The 19630-nt window shown below is 39.2% G+C and overlaps 1 protein-coding gene across 3 annotated transcripts in view; it reads right to left on the bottom strand.

Annotated features, from left to right (window-relative positions):
- Positions 1–19630, bottom strand: part of PALLD (palladin, cytoskeletal associated protein) — a 403294-nt gene that overhangs the window by 39108 nt on the left and 344556 nt on the right. For all 3 annotated transcript variants that reach the window (XM_063077067.1, XM_063077068.1, XM_063077069.1), the window contains exon 11: positions 5018–5665. In XM_063077067.1, the coding sequence (XP_062933137.1) occupies positions 5018–5665 (648 nt within the window). The remainder of the gene's footprint in view (positions 1–5017; positions 5666–19630) is intronic.

The following is a 19630-nucleotide window of genomic DNA, read 5'->3' as shown; positions in this document are numbered from 1 at the left end:
TAAACAATTCATAACAGGCTTCCCACACTAAATACTTCAGAGTCTACACACTTAGCCCAAATGTGCAAAAAACATTACTGATCTGTTTACTCTGGCTTTAACAGTAAGTCATTTGCCATTTTAAAATAATATTCATGTGGTTAGGGGTAAAAATATCTCAAACATACACAAGCATCTGGAAGGTAAAATTTTCTGGGTTCAACCACCACCAAATCCCAGGAGGTCTGTTTTTTGGCTACTGAATAATCTTGAAAACATCCTTCTGTTGATAATATTATTCTAGGTCAATTCTGTCAGTATATTTCAGAAACTTAAGTCTCCTGAGTATAAAACATTGATTTAAGAGACCATGTGCCTGTCTAGCAACCAGAGATTTTTTTTTTAACTACTAAAAGTCCTCTTATTTTCCTCTTCTTATATTCAGTGAAATCCAATGGTAAATAAATTACACAAAATTTCAGAGTGAGTAAATTCATTAACATGTCAGCATTTAGGTATCACTTATATTCAAGAATGTAACATATGAATTTATATGTAAGAGATCAAGATATACAGAGTTTTTGCATATCAATTCTATTTTTTTTTTACTAAGTTTTATCATGAAGCCAAAGCTGTTAAAGCACAAAAAATGGGTATGTTAAGCTCATATTTAAAGGAAAATATATAACTTTATTCTAATATTAATTTCTCTTCACATTACATTTTGGGTTCTCTATAGAATAAAATGACAAAGGCATGTTGGCTACACCTACTCGTTCACTCTGTACAACTCAGTACAGCACCATCCAGGACTGAGCAGGTCTGATGCTAAGCTGTCCTTGGGGTAGAGACATTTCAACAGAATCATCACCCAGTCATGACACACACCTTGGAGGCCTCTTCTATTAATTTGCTGGGAAATAGTTGCCCAGGATTGGATTCTGCCTTTTGTGGAATCTTCTAAGATAATGGACCTTAATGAGCCCAATAATAAACCCTGGGGACGTCCCCAACCCCTTCAGGTCTCTGCTCTCTTGTGGAGAATGACCAGACCCCCACCTATCTGTTTCCTGAAAGACAGGAGAAAGACAAGAATAATGAGATGTCTGCAAAGTCCAATGCAGCTTTTGCCTGTTGGTTTCTTTTTAATTTTTTAAAAAATTTTAACATTTACTTGTACATATGTGGGTACAATGTGTTGTTTCAACACATGCATATCCTGCCCAGTGATGATGGGTTCTTTTTTATTGGTTACTGTCTAACCACTGTCTTAAAGACCCACTATCATGAATTTAAAAAATACAGCTAAATCTGTTACCAACTTTTCCTTAAGACTTAAGAGTATTTCGTTTTCTTGCTTCTGCAACTGTTCTCTTTAATCAAGAAATATTAGATGTCAGATTTATTAGAAAAACAACCAGAGATACACCCAAAGCTAAGCACACTATTCTCTTCTTGCTCAGGCTTATTCCAGAACCCTGGGAAATCCGTTCACCTCTTGTGTGTGGAATGATGACAGTGCTCCCACCTACCTGATTCCTATAAGTCAGGGAGAGAGGGAGAGGAACAATGAGATGTCTGTAAAAAGCTGAGTGCCTACAGAATAGAAGCTCTTATTAGCAAAGCTCTTATTGACACATGCTCTTATTTCTGACAAACAAGGGGTAATATTTCAAACCAAAGCCCTATTTATATAAGAGGCAATTAAGAGTATAAAACATTGTAGCACTGTGGCTATGTGGCACTCCCTTATGAGAACAGATTCTGAGAATGTGAAGGTGGGTAAAAGATACAGGGCCATTTTAATTGCAGGGACGGATCTGACTTGATTCACCCTTCAGATGCCACTCAGAGACCAGTGGAGACAGAAATGCCGCACTATGCCTGTGTGGCATTGCCAAATCTTCAGGATTCCCCCCCTCTTAGGGCCGCTTTACTGTGTGGAGGAATAAAGTTACAGCAATGGAAGCTGTAAAACTATCAGCAATAGTGAGGGGAATAGAATACATTAATTTTATAAAAGTGCAAACAGATTTCTTTCTAAGGCATGTTCTCTTCACTGCATCCATCTAAAAGATTTAGTCAACTTAACATTTGTATCTGTCAACAGCTTTGAGCAGGGCAATATTTTCTCTGCCAGTGACCTCAGCAACTTCAGGGAAGAATGTAGCCCCTTGAAGAAAGAAAGGCACTTGAAGAACTGGATGTGCAGAAGTTTCCTAAACAACAGTCAACCAACAACTGCACACTGTTGCTGTGAGTCTGAGAGAAGCCCACTGTCTTTTGCCTTCTTGGCTTTGTGGTTTATCACCGGCATCCACAGCCTTTGTTCCTGGCCTTGACCTCTGCTACACAGACATATGAGAAACAGCACCTTAGCTCCACAACTATTTAAAAACTTAGTACACACCAACCTTTTCTTCTTCAGATTAAACTAAGAACAATGCTAAACACACAAGCAGAATAAAACAACAAGTTTGCAACTGATGATTAAGAAAACTGAGATATCTAAAATTTATATTTAAGATTTTGGTAAAACATGGCAGGTGAAAAATATAATGAATTTCTACTTCACTGAGTCATATGTAATCAATCTATTTTCTGGCACTTGATATATATGACAAAACCATCCAACTAAGAGAAATAACACATATCAGTGAAATTGTTTGCTGTTGTAATCACAAATTCCCAATGAAGTATAATTAATTATCACATATATAAAAATAAATTTGACAGTAATTTGGCAGTTCCCACAAGTTCAACAATGCCTTGCGAGGAACACTCCATCTTTGGCAAATTATCTGAATTATTATGATGGATAAATAGCAACATTTTTGTTTTTAACTCAGAATGCAAATGATGGATCTCACAGTATGCCGGAGGAAAAAATGTTTCAAAAGACATATGTATCAAACTAAAAGAATGAATTCTTCCTGTGTGTGATTTAGCAACAGGAAAATTCCTTGAGGACAAAAGGGTAACCACATAATTGGGCTGGCACAGAGCAAAAAATCTGCAGGCTGGTATTGCCACTTACCTTTGGTGTCACAGCACATTATCTTTGGGTACAATTTTCCATAGCTACAAAATCAGCATGATTTCTCCATTAATTTTTAAGGAATGGCAGGAACTACTGGGTTGTTTTGTGGTAGCAATCATAAAATATTTTGACTCTGCAAAATGAGTAACTGTGATAGATCATGATAAGAAGCAAGTGCTCCTATTACTTAATGTAATCCCTTAAAACTGCTTATCGTCTTAAGAGAGTTTCAAAGTCAGAATAAACCACTGTTTCTACTTAAGATGATAAAAGGCACGACCACCCAACGCCTTCGAAAGGCTAATCTTTGATCAAATTCTGTATGAAAAATATTAGAACAGATTATTTATACAGTACTTATCTTCTCAGGAAGTGAGATTTGGTACCATTTTACTGAGAGAGGATGAAAAAGTGTCATGTAACAAATTTCCACTTTTTGAATCTCTCTAATAGTGCCTTTGTAGCAAGATAATACTTCATTTTCTAGCAGTCAAAGAAAAGCTTAAACAGAAAAGCAGGGGACAAAGACAAAAATCTTCCTCAGGCAAGCTGACTGACTCAACTTTCAATAGAAGCCCATCATCACATCATCACCATACAGATCGTGCTCCTTTATTCAACTTATTTATTTACATATTCACTTGACCTTGCTTTTTCCAACATAATTTAAGAAGAAGCCAGATTTCAAACACAGAATTCATGTAATCAACATTTAGAAAGTGCCCAGCAAAACAAGGCGTTGCTAACTGAAGCTCCCTAATAGCTCCCTGGTCAAGGCCAGACATAGCAACGCTTGTCCTTAAGGTGGTATTAGTACATTTCAGCAATGAAAAACTTTTATATATGAATGAAAATAACTTGAATTCTAAAGTCTTCTCATTTTTATTCCTTAGTAGGGGTTCCTTCTTTTCTCTCTGAGCAATACTGGGCTTCTGGCAAACTCTACAAGTAGGATTTCAGCAGGAAGAATTGAGATATGCGTACCGGCTTGACCTTTGCTTACGCTTACTCATTTTTGAGATCTTCACTGAAATGATTAAGTACATGCTTATACCCATGTTACTCTTCAACAACACATGACCAACACTTGTATGATGTTTCTTTTGAAGGTTTTACTGTACTTTTGTAGATGTCATCTTTTTTATCCTCAAAGATTTTCTTTTTTAAAGATTTCATAGGGCTGTCACATCATCATTGTGATGAAAGAAGAGACAGATATTAATAGATAATATGAAAATAGAAGAGATAGAGGAGCCATGTGATCTACCAGGAGATCACTGCTGTCCAGGGACAGAAGTGCCATCATTTCTTCACTGGACTGCATACGCCCTCATTGATTAGCATCGAAACATAGATTTTTACTTCCAGTCAATCACTAGATGTAAAGGCTTATTTCTTAATTCTGCTAAGTTAGGTTTTTCAAAGACATGAAGTGTATGCTTTATAACCAAACCCCTCCATATCTATTGTAGTACTGCTCTGAAATATTAAGATACGTAGTTTGGTGGAAAGAGCATGGATTTTGGAGTCAGACAGGCATGGATTCAAATCTCAGTTTAGTGGCTACTTGACCTTGGGCAAATTAACTTAATTGCTGGAAGGCTCAGTTGTTTAAGGGGGACAATGATACCTCTTAGGAATGTTGTGTCGAATTAAATAATATACGTGAATTGCTTAGTACTGTGCTCAAGGGGCCTCCCTTGTCATAATTATTAAAAGCATTGCATAAATTTTGAATCCTGCAGTTTCTGATGAGAATCTTACATTGTTCAATTCAGAGGAGAAAGTGCTGACCGTGGTAACAGCAGGGCAGCTATGGCAGAACAACTTCGTATAGTTTTCGTGATAAGTATTTAAAACTGGGACGGAGGGAGATATGTAAAATGTTACAGCAGGGCTGCAGGCTTATGGGCGCTCTTCTATGGGGGTGGGAGCGTGAGAGCGGCGAAGCCACCTGAGGCGGGGGGGGGGGGGGGGGGGGGCGCAGCTGTCACTCACGCGGGGGTGACGCCCTTGGGCAGCCCCAGGGCGTTGACGGCGGCCGGCGGTGGCTGCGAGGGGAGCAGGGCGCTGAGGAAGGCCGCGGGCGTCTGGCTGTGGCCGAAGCGGGCCGCGGGCGAGGCGCAGTGGGAGGCTGGGGCCGGGCTCGGGAGCGGCGGCGGCGGCGGCGGCAGCGGGAACACGTCGGGCACCGGGAAGGCCGTCGTGGGGCTGAAGACTGGGGGCGGCGGCGGAGGCGGCGACGGCGAGGACCGGCACCACGGGGCCTCGGGCTCGGCGCCGAAGGGCTGCGCGAAGGGCGGCGCGGCCGCGCGGCCGAACTGCTTGGGCGTCGGGGACATGGGCGACGGGAGGCTGGAGGAGCTGGGGCTGGAGGCCGGCGTGCCGTGGCCGGACGCGGGGCCGAGGTTCTGCGCGGCGATGAACTGCTTGGGGCGCGCGTAGTTGAAGGAGCCGGAGGACTGCATGGCGGAGGCGGAGCGGGAGGCCAGCGCGCTCATGGGATCCGGGCCGACGGGCGGCGCGTGGGCCGCGAGCGCGGGGCAGGCGGGCGGCGGCGGGAAGGGCGGCGAGGGGGGCGGCCGCGCGCCCGCCTCCTGCTCCAGTCGGATTTGGTTCTGGAGCTGCTGGATTTTCAGAGGGTCCCTGGGGAGAGAGGGAGAGAAGCGACACGTTAGACAGGGAACTGGACGGAAAGTTCGTTCCAGACAGGTGAACTTGGGGACATAATTCCCCACTTAGGCCGGCGCCAAAGGACACCGGAGAATGGGGCACAAGTTAGAAGCCTGGACAAAGCGCTACATCAGTTAAGGAGAAGCGGTTATCCCAATGGCCGATTTAAGTGTTGCGTGAGGTGATCCAAACCAGTTTACAAATTGTGATGGAAGTTTTGTCCCACTTCCAGGAGCCATGTTACTTTAACAGAACCAGAAATATTAAGAGAAAAACTTACGACATGAGTTCTTAGTCATCTTATTTGTAGACTTTTTTCTTTCTTTTTTTAAAGAAATTCTATCAGAATGAGAAAGTTAAAAGAAAGAAACCGCTTGATGGGAGTTATTTTGGGCAGATTTAGGTTGGTACAATTTGCCTACTCTAGTGTTGTCAACTCTGCATTCGGTAAATACCACAGTTTTTTTTTTTTTAACGATTTGCTTTAACCTCTGCATTTGTTCCCTAGAAGAGTCTTGACTACATGCACAATTTTAGTAGTAAACCTTGAATTGCCAGTTTCTTATACAAACTTTAATACACACCGATATTTTGTGCCATATCTCAAACACATGCAAACAAGCAACATCTACCTTTAACATGTAGGTGTTCAAAAAGTCATAGCAAATTATTAATTTTTAATAATATTGTATATCTAATATTTTACATTGACTGAGAAAAGTTCAAATTTTAATTTTTTAAATAAAAGTAAGGAGCTAGCAATTAGCTAAAATCTCTTTTACTCAAAAGCTTTCCTGTTTAGCTCGATTGTACATCGAAGATGTTTTCCTTTATTCATGTCAGGTAAACATAGGGACCGATGGCTTCAACAGAAGGTGGCACTATAGCAAGCAGCTAAAATGGGAACAATTCCAGGAGTAGGCCAAAGTTAGGAACCTAACTTTAAACCTTTTAAACTAAAAAATAAACCCCAAAACTTTCATATCCACAGGCATTTAATCTTTAACAATCAAGCTTTCAGAAACTCAAAGCAATAAAGGGAACTGAAGCTGCTGATAAAAGGCAAAAAAGATTTAGGTCTGTTATGAGAGGTATCATTACAGGTGGGAACAGCAGCAAGTTCTGAACGTCCTGTGTCTTCATTCCCTTTTCTAAGTATCCAGTAAAATGATTACACTTAAATTCATAAAAAGACAAACACTTTCTTAGGAACTGAAAGGTATAAAGAGAAGATGGTTCTATATTCTTAATCTGTGGAGAGCATCAAAGATTCTAACAACAAAGAACTTTGTGGGGGTCCTACTGAACTTAATTTGAGCTTTTTAAAAGCAGCCATGCCACTGCTGGGATTCACCACTACCCTGAAGTTCCAGATGTCTGTGTGGTTTGTGAAGACAGTCCAGCACATGTGCTCCTGTGTTTCTGTATTTAGAACTGGCCCAGGAATAGAACTCATAAAATTCACCCACCAGCTCTAAAACCCATCATCCAGTGCTCTCATTCTGAGTCCCCAAATGCTCCTTCTTGATCTCCCAGCCTTTACTATCTTTCGTATTCCATACCTAGGGCAAAATGCATCCCATTCCTGTGATGTCTAATTATCAACACTCTTCCACATTCCTCAGTTGGCCTCTGCATGTGGACTGCAAGCGATCTGTGTGGCTCTCTTCAAAGACACTGCCCCCCTACTCTGTGCCAGCCTGGGCTCACAATGGCCAGAGCCACAGCTGTATTTTAAGGTATTTTAAGCTTGGCCTAGCATCAGCAAATATCTGTGTGTAGTGGCTTTGCTGGGGCTGCTGCAGACATCATAGCATACCCTGTATCTGGTGTGAGGATTCCTCTGCCCCAGGGTTAGGGAGTGGCTCCCGAGAAGCCAGTTTTCAAAGAAGCCAGGGCAGGGGAGCCCAGACCATTGCTATATTGGTTCTAACTTTTTCCATGGGGTCAGCCTACTCATTTGGGCATGAAAAACCCCACCAAGGCTGCTAATCCAAGTGGGCTTAAAGCTGCTGAGGTGCTACTTTTACATAAGTGACAGTTCAAGAAACTATTAATGTAACATTTCACCAAAAAATGAATAGGCATTCTAGTAATTTGGCTGCTAGTATACACTGCAATTGCTAGGGTTTCTATTTTTCCCCATTTTTCAGTGGTTCAGCACTGGGTGAAGAATATAATATCCAGGAAATTGGAGGGGATTGGGGAAGGGAGAGTAAAAACACTTACTTTGAATCTTCAGTGTCTGACTTGATTTCTGTGCAAATATATATATATGTTTAAATACTTGAGTTAAATGGATTTGACACCTGGATTCTGAGATGATGAAATTTAAATCACAATTTAAAATCATTTTCTCAGTCCTTATTAAGTTATTTTTATAAAAGTTGATTTTCACAGAGATAAAAAGGCAAAGAGAATGAAAGTTACCAGAAAAGTTGGAATTGCCTAAGGCTTTTGCAAATTACTTATTTGTCATAAAAAAAAAATTCATCATTTCTCTGGTTTACCCATTTTTTTCTGCTGTCCTTTCTCTGAAAATCAAACAAGGAAATGAAATTGAACTGGATATTTTGGAAATACTGTGTAAAGGATGAAAAGTTAGTTAACAGCTCTAGTTAGCCCTTGCTGCAAGTACACTTTGAGTGTCATATTGTTTAGGTCTTTCAGTTTTGCACAACTAACCCATCAAATTCCTCATAGCTTCTTTTTTCCCTACTCCCCCTCCTCCCTCCTCCCTCTCTCTACCCTGTAGAGCCAGGGTACAACCTGTGTCTGTCCCTGGCTTCTTTGACTATACCAGGAATGCCAACATAAAAGAACCTTGATCTTCAGTGTGATTTAAAAAATCTGTGTTAATATTTCCCTGCTAAGGACGTTATTCACTTTTATGTCTCCTTGCAACTATACCATTCAGGGCCTTTAGGATCTGAATTATCAGTCAAAGTTTTCAATATTTTCAGATTTAAGAATATATTTAAGAATATCTGACCTCAAAGATGAGATGGTCTTGGCAGCTCAGGAAGGAAATATGCAAATACTAACTCGATGGATTTCCCTCCTACATTATAGAAAATTAAGAACTTTTCTGCTTCCCACCCCAATAGTTTGCACAAGGCTTTTAACAAGAATAATTTTATACATAGTCGAATGGAGCAAATATTTCGATTTGACAGGGATAAAGAGAGATGTAGAACTCAATTTATTTTCCAGTTCGGTCATCTCCCCTGCCATTAGATTAAAGCAAGCTTGGAAAAAGTAACCAGACTAAAGCACAGCCCCAAGTGACAGCATGGTATAAGAAAAAGGCTAGATTCTCACTTAGACCCTACTGGCTTGGAACCTAGCTCGGCCAGCTACTAGCTGTGGGTTATTGTAAGGATTAAATGAGCACAGTATCTGGTTCACAGTATGAATCAGTCTTGGTTGTTTTACAAAATGGACCTTTAAAAAATGGGAACAATGTTCCACTTATTGCAGAGGATTTCCCTCTACACCTGTTCCCTTTGCAGGTAAGAGCAGTGGCAGGTGGGGAGGTGGGGAGCAGGAGGAGGGGGTGAGCAGCAAGACCAGCTAAGATGGCTTCAGTAGTTGCTCCTCCCTTTCTCCTAGTCGCAAAGCCACAGGGCACTTATCATGTGCCTAGCACTAGATCACCTAACTTATTTACAATAAGCCTAAGGGGTAGGTATTATTATCCTCATTTAAAAAATTCCCCACAGGTTAGTGAGGTCAAGTAATTTGCCTAAGGGCAGAACTCAGATGTGAGGGGCTGGTTGGCTCAGAGTCCAAAGTGCTCAGTAAACAGAAAAAGTTTTGTTAAATGTTAGTTATTATTGCTACATGTCACTTTTTCTCTGGGGAACTACCGCCCACGCTCAAAATAAATGATATGAAAGTAAACTTCTGGAAAACAACTTTTATGTAAATTGGAAAGTCCCAGTATGTCTCTGGAGTATGTCTTCTGGATTGCAAGAAGTAATTTATCCCCTGCTCATACTAATAGAATATTTATAATTGTCTGGAGAAACTCCTGGGATCACGAAGCTGGAAACGTTGGTGATTTAAGAATAAATGTGCTGTTGGTTTACTTGTTTTCTTTCACTTTTGACCATGTGATACAGAAGCCATTGTATGATGACAAGTTGCAATGCCACACCCTCTGAACCATGGGCTCCTCTGGTCCTGCTATTTATTAGCACTTTGAAAGTGGAGCCTGTAACCTTCAGCATCCTCACAACACCCAACCAAACACTAAACATGGCAGATTTATCACTGTCAGTAAAACGATGTAAATTTCTGGCTGCTATTTCTGTACCACACTGGGTTCATAAGGCATATACAGTAGGAGAGTCCTGCATCAGGAAGGCCCTATACTGGACTGGGGAATTTTAAGAATTTTCAAATGAAGGCAGATAAGTGAGTTAGAGGATAAACTGCTGGGTATTCCACACATATTCCTCCGTAGCTCGGACTTACTCAATATCATACTGATGTGAGAGCTCAATATATTAATTCTGGAAACTTATAAAATATTAAAATAAAAAACTCCTACATGGGTTTCTGTTCAGGTAGTACTAATTAAGTTCCATCTATGACTTTATTATGTTAAATGCTTCAATTGTCTTGTTTTTATTACTCATGCTTCAATTTGTATCTTGATATCATAGAAACTAGGTCCACTGTATGAGGGTCAATGTTTAACAACGTGCTTTGTTTAGCACTAACTTATTATTGCCCCTTGGTGAAAGGTATATAAATCACAATCCTAAGAATAATCATTCACACAATAAAAATGAATTAATATAAGCCAAGTATCGCACTGGGTTTAGGGGAGGTTATGAGTGAAAAAATAACTATGAATTCAAACACATTTCCCTAAAGTTGGGGAAGAGAGCAGGGATAAAGTTCTGGATTTTCTACAAAGTACCACAAACAAAAGAATGTTAAAATCAAATTAAAATTGACCACTGTTTGGCAATGTGTATGTGGGTGTTTAACATGCATTGCAAAGTGACATAGGTTTCTTTACAAAACCCCATTCTTTGATCTTTAATTCATTCTGAGCCTTTTGTAAATTGCACTGACTCTTCAAAGCCAGAACTGAACACAATTAATTAAATAGGAGGGTTCAAGAGAGAAGTGACCTCAGCAAAATCAGCACGCGACTTGAGTGTCTTTTAGAAAGACTTGTCCTTTGCACTTAGAGTAAGATCCACATTTGGCTCTGTTACAGAAAAACAGTAGCTCTTTATGTCTTAATACATAAAGTTGATATCTATTTGAAGTCATTCCATGTACCATGAGAAAGAGAGAGAGGGAACGATTCCTGACCAATTCATAATCCTCCTGGGAACCTCTCTGGAATATCAAAGGATGGCTGCACTGTCATGTAGCACAAAGAGTAAGGACTGAGAGGCTGGGGAGATGGTGTTCTGTCAAGCGTCAGTACCAACGTGAACTGTTCCCTAGAAGTTGAATCCTGCAGCTGGCTCCCCAGATGCAGAGAATTCTCATCTAGGAGGTCTGTGGAGATCTAACTCTCTGTCAGGTAAATGGTCATTTTGGCTCTATAATGGCTGCAGGTTGTGGTTCAAAGTATTTACAGCTCCACTGAAAGAACAGATTTCTAGTCCGACATAAATTATGTGGTAATGGACAGGCTCTGACAGTATCTCTAGTCATGCATGATGTGCCTGATGAATCTGAATGATAGGGAACAGTGGCATTTCAGCCCCATTTTTTGTGGGGGAGGAATGTGAGGTTGGGTTCTAAAAGCATCAACTCTGCATTACAGTTAAATGCCTTAAATAATTTTCATTTCTATTGCTGCAAAGGCCAGTGAAAATAGTAGCTGCTGATTCTTATAAAAACTATGCTAATTTAGTAGACACTAAAAGGAATCATTATGAACTGTTCCAATTGAAAATGTTTGATATTAATTCTTAACATAGACAAAGTACGTTTTTGAAGAAAAATCTGTTTTTCAACCTTTTTTGTCAATGTTTGAGGCAAAATCAATGATCTCATTTCTAATTGAAATACCAAAGAAAAGCTCCCCGTGAAACAGATGTTGAGGAACGTTAAGGTCTTAAGCATTAAATTTCTCTAAAATTTTGAAGAATTGGGCTGATTTTAAGGTCTTATATGGTTAGTGCTTCCTCAACTTTCCATTTTATCGTTGTACAGAGACTTATGCCATTCTCTGTGTCATTTCCATTTTAGCTGATGAATGCTGAATTGAGTATATCTAAGACAATGGTGTGCAGTCAGTATTTGTAAGAATGAATTACTACTCAGGGCAAAATGTCCTATCTTTGAAAACAAATAACCACTGTCTACTCACCAAACATCTTTACAAAACAGCAGTTCTCTTACTTCTCATTTTATCTTCAATGTCTTTCTCTCTACTCACAGATTTCTTCAAACATTTTTTCTTCAGCGTCCTTCTCTACTCAAATATTTGTTGAATTTAATTTAAATCCCCAGATTTCTCTAACGTTCAAAACTATCAGTTCCAGCAGCCTATATGGCACTCAGCAATACTCAGCTGCATTTTTCTAAGGGAGTAATCTTAGAGATATAGCCACTATCATGCTGCAGGTTATTTACAAGTCAGGACATGGAGTCAGCCAAATAGAGAAATGTTCAAATAGCTCAGCTCTAGCTCTGCTACAAACTATTTATGACCCCTCTTTCTTGGAGCACTCTTCTCTGTCTTTTCTGGGGGCATTTCTCAACTTTAGTTCTAGATTTAAACGTTATAAAGAAACCAGTTCTAAAGGAACCAATAAACAACTAAACAAGTCCAAGTATGGTATTTACCTTATGCATGTGCTGTTTTCACATCCAATTCAACTGTTTTCGAAAAATGTGTATGTCATTTCTTGGTAAGCAGAAACAGATTTTAAAACTATTAGAGAGGCACACTAAAATAATTCCATTTTAAATCTTCTTATAAAAGGAAGGATACTTTTATTCTGTGAATAATCATCACCTAATTGGTTAACATCAGTTACATTTTTTTCTTAAGACAGATATACCTATAGATAAATTCTGCCCAGAAATAAAGAAAAATAGATTTGGGGTTTTGTGTGTCTCAAAGGAGTTCCTGTGGGGATAGGATTGGATGTGGTTCTACTTTAATGCTGTCCCATAAAGAAACATGTGAACTTTTTCAGTGGCTTAGTAGCCACTGATCTGTTAATAAACCTTTCCCCTCTTTCTGCCACAACACTTTTTTATCCTCTGACATTTTATAAATCTTCCAAAAGTTTATTTAAGGTATTTCATTCAATATAGATATGGTTATGCTATGCTCAGCAGTCCCATTGCTTTTTGCTGTATTCATTCTTGATATTGCTGCATCTGACAATGTGATCACTCACCCCTCTTTCTTAAAGCACTCTACTCCCTTGACATTATTAACACAACTATCCCTGTTCTCCTGCCTCCAATTATGTGCCTCACTTCTCTCTCTGGTTCTTTTCCAGCTCTCCAAATATATGTGTGCTACCAAGACCTAACTTCCTTTATGCTCTTCTTTGCACAAGAAGTCAACTGCATCACCCTCACTCCCCAATCTCTCTAACCCAGACCTCAGTCCTGAATTCCAATTCAATTACCCATTTCCATATAATATAAATGTGCTACTTTACTTCGGACTTAACATTTTAATGTTTATTATTCAAAATCCCACAATTTGGCCCCAAACAGTCCTCCCAACTTTATCTTCAACTACAGCTTTATCTCTACTTTTTCATTCTTCCAAATTAATGAGTCTCATTGTTCCTCAAACTTACCTTGGGTTTCCCTTCCTCTTGGCCCTTTCTCATGCACTGCCCTCTTTTAGAAGGTCCACCCCCAACAATCTCTCTCCATCCTCTGAGGTGGTTGTTATCCTTTTGTGCCCATTTCAATGACTAGCTCTTCCTGAAGCCCATCCTAAAATATCTAGCAGCTTTCTCTCCCTTTTCTAAACTGCCACAGTTCACAAGGCTGGTATGATACCGTTGGCGTTTGTCAGTGGCATAACATTCACACCGACATGCCGGCTCTCCCAGAGCCAGAAGTGTGTTCTTTGTATTCTCTTGATTATTACAGTGCTTTGCACATAGATGTCACTAAACACCTGTGAAGAGATCGCCAGGCATCTTTTTAAATGGAATATGGGAAAGGGAAACTTGTGATAATGGAGGAAAAAAAAAAAACCATTAGAGCTCTTATAATGATAGTACTTATATTTCTGGCTTTTAATATCCACAATATGAAACTCTCATCCCCAAATGAGAGCGCTTGTGAACCTGGCAATGCAGTTCCTATTTGGCATCTGTACGGCACTCCATCGTGTTCCAGGCAGTGGCAGCCTGTACCAGTGCCCATTTTCCATTTTATTTGGTTATCAGTCAAAAACGCATGGAGTTTATGTTTACCTTGAGGAGAAGTGCCTCAGGATATTTTCAGTTCTTGGTGAGAACTTTAGTCATCTCTAGGCAATTCCTTTCTTTGGTAGGACCCATTCTTCCCACTGCACTTTTTCAAAGCCTAGACTGTATCCTGAGATAACAAAGTTGGTCCCTGTACTGAAAGAGGAAATGGTTCCCTTGTGTGTCCATTGTGGAGCAGGTCATAAAGACTCAACAGGGTGTTACTAACAGGGCTGCACTGAGTGCCTGTGTTGGGGCTTGAGTCTGAAGCACTGATGTCTGCCTGGAACATCACACTGATGTCTGGACGTGTTTTTCAAGTGCTGCAGAAGTACTGCCAGGAGTTGTTAATGGCTGATACTAAGTTAAAGAACGTGTAGGTGGAGGCCATGCTTTATTTCTGGAAGGAGAATGAGGCCACTGGTTGATGCCATGGCAGTAAGCATTCATAAAAGCAAGTAATGACTCACTAGTAGGTAGAGAATTGAGTGAGTTCTTTCTTAAAACCAGTTTCCCGAAATTCCAAGTGATGTGGCCATTTGTTTTTATTATCTACCATTCTTCCTTCATCTGGTAACATCATTCCTCCCTTTCTTTACAGATCTGCTTCTATCCTATTCCTTGTGGGTGTGCCAATCATAATCCTCTAACCCTTGGTCATGGGGTGGTATGTGACCCAGGACTAGCCAATCATTATATGCTTCAGCAAATCATCCAAGGATAAATACTGTCACGCATCACTTAATGACAGGGAAATGAGAAATGCATTGTTAGGTAATTTTGTCGTGTGAACATTGTAGAGTGCACTACACAAATCCAGACGGTATAGCCTATTACACACCTAGGGTGTATGGTATAACCTATTACTCCTACGTGAGTAATGTGTTGCACCATGACATTATGACAGCTGCAGTATCACTAGGCAACTGGAATTTTTCAGCTCCATTATAATCTTACAGGACCACTGTCCCTATATGCAGTCTTTGTTGACCATAACATCATTATGCAGCACGATTGTATATGATCCAGGTCAGGCTGGGCCAATCAGGGCCTTTCCCTGGTATTTTTCATACTGAAGATGGAAGGGAAATGTGTCTCTTTGTCCTTTGACAACTAACTAAAAAGGATAGAATCACCTAGAGTTGCTGGCTGTCATAGAAGAATCTACAAACGGAAGCCCATATAAGTTGAGAGATAAAAGATGGGGGAGAGAGAGAGTTAAAACTGGGATACTATTTTAGCACCTGGATCCAGATAACCCTCAGACTGGTTTTATCTCTGAGTTCTGTGTACAAATTAGCTGGCCTCCCTTTTTTTGCTTAAGTTAGTTCAAGTCGTCTCTAACATTTAAAAAAGTGGCCCTGGAAAACAACCAGTCCAATTTCTTTATTTTACAGATATGAAAATGGAAACATGAAGAGATTAAATAGCTGCACAAAGTTATCAGCTGTTGTCAAAGGCCTGACAAGAACATCTTGCCGGTAAGGACCATATTAAAAATTCAGCTAACAGCACTGTCTTTAGTTGATGAATAAATACATGGATTAATACACATGTTGTTCATAAAGTTGTAAAAAAAAACTACCAGAAGGACTAAAAACAAACTGTTCAAAGTGTTTATCTCTAGAGTTTGAGACTAGAATGAAGTGAAAGGGGAAATCTTTTATTTTTACATTCTACAATCCTCTACACTGTTTGAATACTCTTGACCATGTATATATAAAAAATCAATATAGTGGTTAAAACCTTAGAACATAAAATTCCAGAAGTTTATATCTTAAAGAAGGTCACATTGCAAAGGAAGACACAGAGCTATTTTCTTAGATATCAACTAAATATCCTGGAAGCCAGAGAAGGGTATCCATTCATCCATTGCTGGTGTTTGAAGCCACCAGGGGAGTCCCCTCCAAGCAATTTAATTAGTCATGACTATTACTACCACTACTACCAGCAACAACAGCATCACTACTAATACTAATGTCAATAGCTAACTATTACTCAACACTTACTATGCACCGAACACCATTTCAAGTGATTTATCTATATAAACTCATTTAATCATTAGAAAAACCCTAGGAGATAGGCAGCTTTTATTATCTCCATTTTACAGATGAGGAAACTGAGGCACAAAGGTATATTACGTAAGTTGCCCAAAGTTACACAGCTAGAAGGTAGTGGAGATGGGATTTAAGCTGAAGAGGTCTGGCTCATAACCCTTATGCTATTGTGTCTCTATTCATGACTTGTCTATCTTACCATGTACATTGTGACTTCTTCAGCCACAGAGGACATGTTTGATTTGGGTTCCACCCAAGACCATGGCTCTAACTCAGTCATTTCTATCTCCTCTCTTTCTTTGTTTTTTTTTTTTTTTTTTTTTTTTTGTCTTTTTCGTGACCGGCACTCAGCCAGTGAGTGCACCGGCCATTCCCATATAGGATCCGAACCCGCGGCGGGAGCGTCGCCAACGCTCCCAGCGCTGCACTCTCCCGAGTGCGCCACAGGCTCGGCCCCTCTCTTTCTTTGTTATTGGGATATAGATATTGCAATGTAGCTCAAGACAGCTACATACAGAGACAGCCTGGCTATGTCCTGAAGACATTCCATACACACATAGTTTTAGGTGGTTATGTCTCACATGCCTAAATTCATTTATTGGAGAAACTATAAGAATATACAAAGCAACTTGAAGGAGATGGTTTTGAAACTAAGAAATTAAATTTGCTTTCCTGAAGACATTCCATACATACATAGTTTTAGGTGGTTATGTCTCACATGCCTAAATTCATTTATTGGAGAAACTATAAGAATATACAAAGCAACTTGAAGGAGATGGTTTTGAAACTAAGAAATTAAATTTGCTTTCAGAATTTCTTATTTTAGTTTTGACATCATCAACCAGCATTCATTATATTAAGAAACGATTGAACGTTTGTTCTCTGCTAACTAAACATTATCTATTTACAGGTATATAAAAATGCAGTATAGGGACAGGAAGATGAGACTAACTGATAAAGGTTTTCAGTTCATATTTTGCAAGTAAAATGTGAATCCAAATTTCTAAGAAGAATCAAGAGAAATATCACATAATAGCATTAAATAGTGCCATGGAGTTTATGGCACAGAAGTTTCTACATCCTTATGGTTCTGCCCTTCACTCTCTTCTTTGAACAACATGTTTGCTGTAGAAAAACTAAAGAAATAAAAAGAGAATAATATCCAAAACAATTAGAATGAAACTCTTAAAAATGGATTTGTCTTTGAAATCACAGACAGTCCTTTTCAGCATCTCCTAGCCATCGAGCTAGTTAGTGCTCTCCCCGGCAGTAGTGACTGTGCCACTAATTGTGTGGCCTTAACTAAATCATTCTGGGTCTGAGTTTCTACATATCTGTGAAATAGAAAGTTGGACTATTTTAAAATAGTCTCCTTTAATATTTTTCAAACGTCCTTCCATGCTATAAAATCCACTATCTAATCTTTCTCAAGATCGTACATCTGAATATTACTAATATTACTCATCTGTTACGTTATTTCATCTCTTGAGAGATTGTATCACTGAATATATTGGAAATTAGGAGAATTATATCTTTCACATGCTGATGAACAACACTAATTTCTATTAACACAGGCCTATCACTAAAGAACTAAACAACATTTCTAGATAAATAAAAAACTACCAATAACATTTTCTACATATTTAGATCTCACAAGGATAAGTAAATAAAAGGAATGCACAGTTGGAGCTGGGTACTAAGAGTAATTTATTTTCTCTTAAAGGTCAACCATGGCTAGTTTAAATGCAAATGGCCAAGATATACAAGCCAAGGATGGCTTGTTCTGAAAGCAAGCCTTGCCTGATCACCAGGATCCCCATTCCAGCCTCTCATCTTCAGAAGGAAAAGTTCTTGCAAAAACTCAAAAATGCATTTTGGCAAGCTCAAGAGATGTAGCTTAGCTACATGAATTAAGAAACTCGTGACCGTGAAAAAGAACTGAAAATTTTAAATGGCTTTGACCCTTGTTAGCTTTTGACTAAGTGACCTTCACATTCCTTAGAGTCCAAAGGATGAGAAGCGGTAATGACAATGCTGACTGACCTCTCCCCTCAGGAGGCAGTCCAATGCTTCCAGCAACAAATGAAGTCTATCCAAATGTGTCTTGGGAAGAACTGTAATAAATGATGTTCCCTCCGTTAGAAATGACTAAAACCACTAAAATAATTCTTAGATAAAACAACCCAATTATTTAATGTAATTACTCTTAAGAAAAAAATGAGAGAAAGTTATCGTAGCTACATGAAGTTTCCAACGTGGTTCTACAAGAGGTCTTCAAAACACTCATGGAAAGATTCCCATTATCTTCTGATTCCATTTTCCTTGAACTTTTTGAAGTACCCTCATATATGACTGTATAGTCAAGAGTTATTTACCTGGCATTCTATCAAATGAAGTTTTCTATAAAACAGTATTTATGACTGTTTCCAATACAACAAAAATGCCGCAAAATCTTGAAATCCCTTTTGAAAAAAGAAAACTTTATGGTATATGCAGCTGTGATATTGAGTTTATTTTATTGTACTTCATTAATCTTTTCCAAAATGTGTAAATAGTGAAGTTTGTTGCACACTACATCACGATTTCATGATTATACTAAGAGATTATATACAGTAGGTGGCCCTTCATTTAGGGAAGTAGTGTATTGCTAATAAGTTGTGCCTAAAGGTTCTTCAGACATAGTGAATTGTAACCTAACTTGATGTGCAAATAGATTGTAAACTAGCCAAGTCTCAGCCAGTTATAGGCAGCCAACTGTTCAAACTGTGTTCAAATAAGGCAAATGCTCAGCTGTAACCAATCCAGCTGTTTCTGTACCTCACTTCCATTTTCTGTATGGCGCTTTCCTTTTTCTGTCTATAAATCTAAGCTGACCACATGGCAGCCCCGGAGTTGCTCTGAACCTATTCTGGTTCTGGCGGCTGCTTGATTTATGAATTGTTTTTGCTCAGTTAAAGTCTGTTAATTTAATTGGTCTGAAGTTTTTCCTTTTAGCAATATACACCTGAATGTGATTATTCATTTAAAAATTTAAAACAAATAATGGAAAAGGCCAACTGAGTGAGTATAATATCTGTGGATGACGTACACAGGAGAGCCATGGAATGTACCGATGGAAGGAACCTGGATCACCTTGTCCAGCAGACTACTACAAGTAAGTTTTGTGAGTACCTCACAGGAGGCCATCAACAGAGCTTAGATTAGTAACTGGGTTTCTTTGCTCTTAATCTTTCAAGTGAAGACACCAAGGTAAGAACTGCTTTCACTATAGGACTTAATCTTTTAAACAATTGAATTAAAAAATCATTTCTAACAAGAATACAGATAAACATTCCAAAGAACAAAGGAAAGACATGTTCCAAATCAGTCAGGTTCCCGCAAGGGCAACTTCTTTCCTGAAGGTGAGGATGAGTCCTTGCTTAGAAGTCATGCAGAGCTGATGGTCCATCATTTTT

The sequence above is a fragment of the Cynocephalus volans genome, chromosome 13 (assembly GCF_027409185.1).
Source record: "Cynocephalus volans isolate mCynVol1 chromosome 13, mCynVol1.pri, whole genome shotgun sequence".
Classification (NCBI taxonomy): domain Eukaryota; kingdom Metazoa; phylum Chordata; class Mammalia; order Dermoptera; family Cynocephalidae; genus Cynocephalus; species Cynocephalus volans.
Note: the sequence above shows the minus strand (reverse complement) of the source record. Positions and strands in the feature narration are given on the sequence as shown.